The sequence below is a fragment of the Onthophagus taurus genome, chromosome 6, assembly GCF_036711975.1.
Source record: "Onthophagus taurus isolate NC chromosome 6, IU_Otau_3.0, whole genome shotgun sequence".
Taxonomy (NCBI): Eukaryota; Metazoa; Arthropoda; class Insecta; order Coleoptera; family Scarabaeidae; genus Onthophagus; species Onthophagus taurus.
Window position 1 is genome coordinate 30,071,756 of NC_091971.1, and position 10,409 is coordinate 30,082,164.

A 10,409-nucleotide genomic window follows, 5' to 3' on the forward strand; every position below is an offset into this window, starting at 1 on the left:
TTAAGAAAAGGAGTATATTGAATTAAAGTATCTTTACATTCTTTAATTATATTTCTAGTATTTTTAATGATCTTTTCTAAAGGACTGTTTTTTAGTTCAATATAATTATTTTTAATCAAGAAATCTATTGTTTTTTCATTGTAAACTTTCCTGTCTAAAATTACTATACCTGCTCCTTTATCTCCTCTGGTAAATACAGCATTATTATTTTTGAGTTTATCTCTAATATCTTTAATTGTCTTCCAGTTCTTTTTATTTTCCATTTTGTTCCTTATTGAAATTTTATTTGGTTTCTTATTTAAAGTATGGATAATTTCGTTTTTAATTTCGTCAAACTTAATATAATTTAATCAATAGATAATTTAATCAATGAAGAAAATTCCTCGAATATAATCCATTCATTTAGGAAATTATATAAAACTTTGGAAATTACATATAATCACATTTACTTCATCAAACAATGCATCAAAGAAGAAATAACTCCTGATTTTGCTAACATTAAAGTTTCAAAAACCAAATTAATAAATAGAAAATCTATTATTCACAAAGTTTTGAAAGATGCCAAAATTGAACATTATAAAAAGATAGGATCCATTTATGAAAAGCTCAACATCAACCATAGAAAACTTAGAGAGAAATTTCACTGGAGATAGAAGAGATTATAGAAAGTATAAAACAAGAAACAAAACAACACAAAAATGAAGACCTAAAAAGAAAAAAGAAGAAACTTCAATAACTTCGTAAGAAGAAAGAAGAACAACAAAACATTAAAATTGATGAATTTATTAATAACGATAAAATGACAAATAACGCTACAAACATAGATAATAATCATAAAAATAAAAATTTGTTCACAAACTTAACACAAATTCAATTTGAACCTGACGAGCTGGAAATGTTGAATAAAGGTTACAAGTATGCTTTAACAACATATACGGATCCAATTGAAACTGCTATAGATTTAGAAATACTTATTAAAAATCAACCCAAGTTTGACGAAATTAAAAACGAAATTATCCATACTTTAAATAAGAAACCAAATAAAATTTCAATAAGGAACAAAATGGAAAATAAAAAGAACTGGAAGACAATTAAAGATATTAGAGATAAACTCAAAAATAATAATGCTGTATTTACCAGAGGAGATAAAGGAGCAGGTATAGTAATTTTAGACAGGAAAGTTTACAATGAAAAAAGCAATAGATTTCTTGATTAAAAATAATTATATTGAACTAAAAAACAATCCTTTAGAAAAGATCATTAAAAATACTAGAAATATAATTCAAGAATGTAAAGATACATTAATTCAATATACTCCTTTTCTTAATAATTCGGAAAAAAACTTTTACAGTTTCTATTTTATGGAAATTAAACTCTATTTTTAGAAGCATAATAAAGTAAATAGCAAGAAAGAGGAAAATTTTGTTTTATTTAAATTGACTTAGTTTACCATTGATCTTCACTCCAAGGTTTTTAGCTTGTACAGTCCGTTTGATAACCATATTTGAGGAGATGTTGAATAATAGCGGGGTAAGAATTTATGCCTGTTTGATATTTCGTTGAATGTAGCATTCGTCGGTTAGTCTTCCATTGATCTTTCTGTTTCCAATACAAAATCTCTATAATACGCAGATCTTTACCACCGATTCCCGAGTTTTTTAATATGTTCAGAATCGTTCCATGCTGAACAGTGAAGTTGCTACACGTTTCGAGAAGTATATTTAAGGTAAAAAGGGCTTCACGGATGCCAAGCGAATTTTTAAAGCCAAATTGGATTTCATATAGGCCCCTTTCGCAACGACTTCTTATTCTTTCATGTACAATATATGTGTTCATCAATCTGCTCATCGGCTCATCTGTATTCGTCGCACTTCTTTGATCGCTATTTGTTCGGAAGTGGAATAAAACCAGACTTCAGCCATTCCTCTGGTTATTTCACCAGTAGTATACTCATCGTTAAAAAACTTAGAAAATTAACGTTGTCTTCGTGGATCTTTTGCAAGAGATTGGAATATTGTCTGGTCCAGTTGCTTTCTTGGGTTTGGTTGATTTTATGGTGTGTAGAACTTCAAACTTAAAGATTTCTGGGTCTTTGTCTTGATTTATATTACCCTGTATGTTTGGCCTGTTGTATTCAAACAATTCAGTTAGATATTTACTCTACATTGAAAGAACTTCTCGTTCATAAACAGTAGTTTTTCTAGTGCCATTCACTAATAACTTAGTGGCTTTCTTATTATACAACTTATTGGCCAACAACCTATCAACCATCAGTAGAATAATGTGTTATTCTGCTTGTATTTTTTGTTTTATTTCCCTTTACTTTCTTCTGTAATGTTCTCCGTTGTACTTACATTTTCTCTTTGTTCTATAAGATCTAGTATTTCTTCCGTCATCCACTGTTGTCCCTACCCGTTACTCTATGTTTTTCTAATTTCTTGGCCGTATGTTCACGGAACAATTTTCATATTTTCTCGACACTTTGAATTGGTCTCATGTTGTCGATGTAATTGTTTACATCCTTTTTAATTTTGTTTTTGTTAAAATAGTGTTTTTTTGCTGGTGTTTCTTATCTATCTGCTTTAGCTGGACTCTTACGTTGGCAACTAAAGGATTGTGGTCAGAGCCAATATCGGCGCCAGGGTATGTTTTAACTATGTTGATGGAGTTCCTAATTCCTAAACCTTTTATTGATGAAAATGTGGTATATCTGATTTCGTACTAAATGTGGTGAATTATATTTAAGACCTCTCCAAGTATACAGCCTATGTAACTTATAATATGTACTTGCTACTACTATATTGTGTTCTTAACAAAAATCAAGTACTCAGTGTTCTCGTTTTCTTTCTCCCAAGTCATATGTACAGTGGGGACACATTGTATGTTTAAATACGTTATTTGGAAAAAAATGAATTGGTAGATACAGTCCGCAACCATGGCCGCCAAGAAAACCGAATTTATCTATTATGGATTTTTATTTTTGGGGTTATGTAAAACAAAAAGTGTACACTGAAAATTTTAATAACAATTTCGACCGTTTAACAAAAAATTGAAACTGTTATTAGAGAAATTCCGTTGGACTATATTAGAAAAAGTTATAAACAATGTCGGAAAAGGGCTGAATTATGTGTCAGTGTTGGTGGTGGTATCATTGAATAAGCTTTTATGTTAATTTAGTTTAGATCGAAAATATTTTGTTAATCTTATGATTTAAAAATCTGCATTTTGCTTTTATATCCTAAATTAATAAAATTCGCCATATCGCTATAATTTAACATAACAAACATTTTATCTTAATCAACTTTTGTTGTACATTGCTCAGAAAGATCACTTTACCTGCAACGGTTAACAAACTTCTTGCGTTAACTTTGGTACCTTGAGGATATTTGACATAAAACTTGGTTATATTTCGTTTTATGACATCCAGACTTTAATTGCAAAAGATGGAATTTGAATTCAAAAATTTTTCGTCAATTATACCTTACGGGGACACACTGTATAAAATCACCAATTGGATTTCGTTGGATTTCAAGCTTTTTAGTATTATACTAAGTTGATTATACAGAATTTCCACCTCGTTATCATACTTTTTTTCTTCAGTTGAGAAATATACTTGTATTAGGTTGATATAAAATGAAGATGCGTGTAGTTGTAAGAATATTATTATGTCGCTTATTGGAACAATGTTAAGGACACATTTCTCGATATCGAATGCTATGAAAATTCCTACACCGTTTCTATGGTGTGGGTCGTAATTATCGCTCCCGCAGTAATTAAACATGTGTTTCTGTCTGCATGTTCCTGAACCACGCTATCGCACTTCACTCACACCCATGATTGACAACTTTAAGCGTTTAGTCTCCTGAACAAGCTATTCGAATTTACCAGCAGCATAAAGGACATTCCAAATTGCTATACGTACCGTAGATTTTCCTATTTTGAGCCGGGAGATTCGTAATACTCCTTGCCCACCCCTTTTGTTTTAATCGCCACAACAATATCCTGGGAAATATTAACCGTGTGGTTTCCCGTTGCCTTCACCGTTTTGGATTCAGCCGCCTCTAACATGAAGACAGACGCTGTCCTGTTTGCAGCCGCCCACTCTCGGTCACACGCTGCGCATCTCTTGGTCCGTGGGAAGTGTTCGATTTTTGTCCTACCACCAATACCTCAGACACACTCCACTATCCGCGAACCTGATGACGCGTTCTCTAGGGCTACCCCAAGAATTATATAGAATATAGGGAAAGAAAAGGATTATAGCAACTCCACAGATGATATGGCAACATAAACAATTATTGTATATTATCTCCTAGATATGTAAAATGTAATCAAAACCATTTCATTAAAGATTGCACAACGCTCAATAAAGCACTATCGCAATGTGTGAAGCATTCTGCTAATGCCAAAGATTGTTCTACTGTAAAAAGTTGGACACCAAAATCAAACCAACACCCACTCGCACATCCAATCCAGAGTGGAGATATTTTTCCAAAATATTCACTTCAATACCTACTTACATACTTCGTATATATATATGTGCAAATAGCAAACCTTAACACATTTGCTGCCATTGTGAATACGATTGATTGCACTCAGAAGCCAAAGATCAATTTTCTAAAATTATGACTTTACAAACAAGTAAAGTGATAAATCAATAATTATATCCAAATAGTACATAGATTTGTTATCTAATAATTATCTTCGTCTATTTTTTCACTACCTGTTTGTCCCCTTACTGTTAAAAACTATCCATTAGTTACTAAAGATTTATAGTTCGTGCTATCAATTTATCTTCCGTCTCCAAATCTTATACTTTCCCACACCAATCATCTCATTTATTGAACTAAAACTAGAAACTTTCGGGTTTTACCGTGCGTCTTTTAAGAAAAGGTTTGACGTTTCGGATGCCAACCTTCTTTAGAAACTGGTTCGAAGTGACGAAATCGAAAATCGGAAACAATATATAAGTCGGAAAACTAATTAATAATCAATTAAAGCTAATTATTAACTAATTGCGTCGCATCCGGTGTGAGGCGGGAGGAGGTCTTCGTGTTCACCACCATCTTCCCATGTTCTGCTAAGCTCCCAGCCATCCTCTCTGTTGACATTATTTCTATGTCGGTGGATCTCTATGACTTCTCTTGTCAGTCGCTGGTGAAATCTGTTGTTTGGTCGAAGTCTACTCGGTGTCCCTCTGCATGGCAATGTTCCGCAATGTACCACCGTGGTTATGGACAAAAAAGAATATGACGACAAAATGAACCTACTGGAACCAGCCACCTACAGGAGGATCAAGAAGGATCCCACAGACAAGATCGTAAGGAAAATGAAGGACCTGATAAAATCCACAGGAATTACAGCAGAACAGCAAAGGGGTTTGTTTGTGCAGGCGCCGGTACCACCAAGAATTTATGGACTACCGAAGATTCATAAACCAGATGTCTCCCTCCGCCCTATCGTCAGTGCCATCTACTCCCCAACATACAAGTTGCCCAAATATCTTGCAAAGATTCTGTCTCCTTTCACAGGGAATACGGAATCGTATGTCAGGGATTCTACACACTTTGTGGAATCGGTAAAACGTATAAAGCTAGATGCTGAGGATATGTTGGTGAGTTTCGATGTGGAATCCCTTTTTACTAGGGTACCAGTTAAGGATGCTGTAGATGGTCTCCGCCAAAAGCTCATTCCGGAGGGATTACCAGAATACGTGCCAGATCTAGTGGAGTACTGTTTATCATCAACGTATTTCAGCTGTAAGAAAGATCTCCATTATCGCCAGTTATAGCGAATTTCTACATGGAATTATTCGAAGAAGACGCTTTGAAGAAGAGCCAGTGGAAATCAAAACTATGCAAGATTTTTATCTGTTTAGTAGATACTTACATCACAAGTAAGAAACAACAACTCACGTTCAGGCACGTATTCGATAATTAATAAATATAATTTTACTGACAAGCAATTTGTTACATTGACGTATGTATTATGTAGCTGCTCCATATGTAACATAAGTTTCACCTCCAACTCATTTCACAATTTCTTGCTTTGTAGACAATTTGTTTGCGGGAGTTTGGTGTAGATTGTTAAAAAAGGACCGTTCCAAATGGGAGTTCTATCTACTACATGATTATCATCAGTATGTTGATTACAGTTTGTCTGTGACCATGGGTAAATTGTATCTACTCTTAGAGACAAGGTTATTTATCAGTTAGTCCCAATTAATAGGTTAATATATGAAAACAATACTTAGTTATTACTTACTTTACTTTATTTATAAATACTAATTAAATATATATTTACATCGCATTATTTATAATACATCGCACATTGCGATTCTGGCACGCAATCACTCTCCTGACTGTTCACTACCCTAACAAATCCATCCTTGCATTCACAACCTTTATTGCATCTTCCATCGTATGTCGTGGGTGTTAAATTGGAGCAAGTTTTAATGTAAAAATTCGGGCAGACTTTGTAAATTTGGTTTGGCCCACACTTTGGTAAAAATTTACAATCTTCTTCCGGAACGCAATTGAAACTGTCGCTTACCTCTCTGGTGTAACCAGGCAAACAATAGCAACCCGGATTGGATCTCGAATTACAAACTTCCAGATCCAATTCATGAGGATCTTGGTTGCAGTATGGCCTACAAGCACTGGCGTTTTCGCGATAATATTCATTTACGCCACATTCTTTAGTACTGCGGTATGGAATTCCTGCACCTAAATCATTTGGAATACAAAATGATTAGAATAAATTTAAAAAAAGGTTTGATTGATAAATACTTACTGCAAAAGAGAATTAAAGCGGTGAATATTAAAAGGATTTGAAGACGAAACATTTCTTCTTTCGTGGATTGCTGCTTTAAAAGTAATGCCAATGGATAGCTTAAGTCTTCGTTTTTATACTGTTTCTTATCATCTAAATATAAAAATAACTATTAATTGCTCACCATATTTTAAATTTTTTAATGATAAAAATTGATTAATTTTAAATTCATCGGCTATTTCTGTTAAGTTTGTAGCATATGTATATTGAATCATGATGTAGTGAGTCAATCAGTAAAAATACTAAATACTAAAATTTTTATTCATACAAAGCGAACATTCATATAAAGGAAAAAAGTACTATTTATATAATTACATAAAAGTCCCCCATGTTAATCTGTAGTACGTTATTTATATATTTTTTTCGTTTTTTAGTTGTATTTTATGACATCGTTGCTTACATTTTATCACAAAATGCTTTCTAGAATGTAGTTGTCTATAAAGTACAGTCTTTTGTCTAAAATATTTTTTACAAGATGACTTGATGATTCTGACGATTTTAAGTAAATTGTCTTGGTGATCAGATGCAGAACGTATAATGGAGTCAGTTTGGATGATAAGCTTCATTATTTAAAATTTCGAATAAGTATTAATTGGAATATAAAATTCTTGTCGATACAGAAGCATTGATTAATCAAAAAATTATGATTCCATGGGGCATTTACGCCGTATACCTCAAATTTCGTATACAAACACCCCGTGACATAGAAGAAAAATCAAGGTAACCTCAAGTACTACAACGTATCATTTTCCGTAACAACAAAGAACATATTTTGTATTACCTTGACTTTTCAAACGTCTATAATCAAATCACTAAGAAGAAAAATCGTTCCAAGAAGAGATGAATTCGAGGAAAATTATAATATGAAGATATAAAGAAAATTCACTAATTAACAGATTACAGAATAGAATTTAAGTTAGGCATAAACAGAATCCACAAATTGAATACTAACAACACGATTAAAATACAAACTTAGGATATAAAATGGGCCAAAAGAAGATTTGCATAATATCAGATAATAACCTATAAAAAGAATTACAAATATTCAACTTAGCAAGCGAAGCCAACAAGATGTAAGCGGTAGTCAACAACAAGCTCATCGAACAAGTTATGTAATGTTACTACTTGGGAAAGCACATCTCAAGCACTGACGATTTCGTAAAAGAAGTAAGAAGTCAGATCAACATAGTGGACTGCCTACGAAATAAATTCCACGCAATAATGCACAATAATACACATATAAAACTAAGAGCATGTTAAGAGTAGCATAAATGATGACACTCTGAATTAAGAACTCCAACATCAAAGACCTACGGTACCGCAAGAGATTTTTGCGCAACCACAGTGACGGTGGAGGCGATGAAGATGGTACTAGGAGTCGTGGAAGCCTTCAAGAGAGAATCATTGGTCGACAGTAAGTGTGAGGAAACTATTCGAAAAAGGAACCCAAATTTACTGAAATCAGTAAAGTCATTCAAGAAGGCCTTTGACAAAATCTGCAGAAAATAGAAGAGAATAATATGTACAAGAAATGCGTATAGACTTATAAAACACTTAAGAAAAGGATGTACACTTCATATAAAGTTCTAGATAAGGATAGATTGCCTGTAAGGCGTTAATGCTCGGAAGAGGGCCGGGAATCTTTTGGTCAATATCATCAGAGTGTAATAAGCACTGGAATAACCTATTTACAAGAAGGGTGAATAATTATAGTACAAAATTACTGTGGTATATTTCTCTTAAGTTATGGATATAAAATATTTACATACATACTCACCCAGAAACTACATGAGTATACAGAAAACATAACAGCAAAGAGCAACTATTCACGGCTAAGCAAATACTGCAAACCGCCTGGGAATATGACGTTGATGAGTATAGTATATGTGTTTCTAGATTTTTGCTAGGCATACCGTTCCATTAACAGAAAGTATTTGTACCGCATCCTGAGTGAGTTTATAACACTAGTAAAGAGAGATTGTGATATTGATACGAGCAACATTGAGTAATACACAAACCTACAGCATACAAGAGCAGCTAACAAAAACTTTTAATATTACTCAAAACTAAAACAAGGGAATGGACTGGCACCAACGTTGTTTAATCTGGCATTAGAACATACGAAAAATGAAAATACGAAGATAAAATCTACTGATAAACAAACCAGTCTTGTTGGTGACTTATACGGACGACATTACTCTCTTAAGCCGACCTAGAAGGGATGTAGAAGATACCTGATTGAAGGACGTAGTGAAGCCTGTGGGGCAGAGAACAAACATAGAGAAAACAAAAATAAAGATGCAAATTTGGTCAGGCAGTGTCGTGGTGACATGGTCTTGATGAGAATTGTATGCCAAGTTATGTTATATCAACCTGAAAGGTTACTACAAGATACAACCAGGTAATTCTAATGGGCAGGTCATGTGGTCAGGATGAAGGAAGGATACCAAAACAACTGCTTAGCAGAGTAATGCAATGAGTGAGACATAGGAGAAAGCCGAGACTTGTCGCCATGGGAACACCATTAATATGCATGGATCCCGAAACTGGAAAAGGGAGAACAAGGACAAAGTGGCTTGGAGGGAAAAGATGAGACCAGGGATCGATATCGATCTGTAAAGCCATTGAAGAAAATAACATACATTAGTGACTCAGGGCTAACATTGATGTTTGACTGTCTTAATTATTTGTTTAGATTTTTTTAGTATCTTACACAAAATCTTTATTTTCATTTTTCGTTTTCAATTTTCATCAAATTTACCTTTGTTCTGAAATTATCATTGATTTTGAGATGTGATTTGTATCTCAAATTGAAGTTAAAAACGAACCATACCCAAAACGAAAACGAACCAAAAATTCTGTTACACCGTCATATTTTACACATCCCAACAAATAATTCGTGAAAGTGCACGGGAAATATTTCCGGTTTTATGGCCCGACCGAGTTTCGCAATAGTCTCCCAGTTTTACAGCTTCACTCGAAAGTATACATGACCAAAATTTATACTCATTGAACATGCCGCTTGGATAATACCTTTACCTAGAACAAAAAGCAAAAAAATTAGGATTTCATACAAATGGTTATGTAGTAACCATTTGTATGTACTAAAAAATTCAAATTCATTTTCATACATAAGAAAATGCCTTCTTAAACCTAAATACTTGTTAATATATAACATATTTATGCATCAATAGACTAGTATTTTTCTTGCCTAATCAATATCGTCGGGTGGAAGAGAGGTTGGGTTGATAACAAAACCTACCGATTGATATTTAATTTCGCGCTAATCCACTTTCGCACTGCAGGCCGCAAAGCGAATGCGATGTGTCCGATTTAATTTCGTATTCCCGAAATCCAATGGATCACGAATTCTCTCTCGCACTGCTTCTGTTATTGTTGATTACCGTTCTAGTATCTAGCAGTGGAATTTTAAATTGAATTTGATTGACGTCACCATATCCGCACAGAGCGCAAACGCAACTCGTACCCGGCCACAACTTAAATTAGGAATAGTCCACTTTGAAACTACCCGCGGCATTTATCCCACTAGAATCGAATTTCCAACACACGTAAGGACA

The 10,409-nt window shown here is 33.7% G+C and overlaps 2 protein-coding genes across 2 annotated transcripts; one reads left to right on the forward strand and one right to left on the reverse strand.

Moving 5' to 3' along the window:
• Positions 1–5,233: 5,233 nt before the first annotated feature.
• On the forward strand, positions 5,234–5,791 carry LOC139430188 (uncharacterized). Its single transcript, XM_071196851.1, has one exon. The coding sequence runs from the start codon at positions 5,234–5,236 to the stop codon at positions 5,789–5,791; it is 558 nt and encodes a 185-aa protein (XP_071052952.1).
• A 518-nt stretch (positions 5,792–6,309) lies between these two features.
• On the reverse strand, positions 6,310–6,844 carry LOC111416182 (mucin-6-like). The gene is made up of 2 exons (XM_023048136.2): positions 6,793–6,844; positions 6,310–6,725 (listed from the first exon to the last, which is right to left on the reverse strand). The coding sequence occupies exons 1-2, from the start codon at positions 6,842–6,844 to the stop codon at positions 6,310–6,312; spliced, it is 468 nt and encodes a 155-aa protein (XP_022903904.1).
• Positions 6,845–10,409: the final 3,565 nt, after the last annotated feature.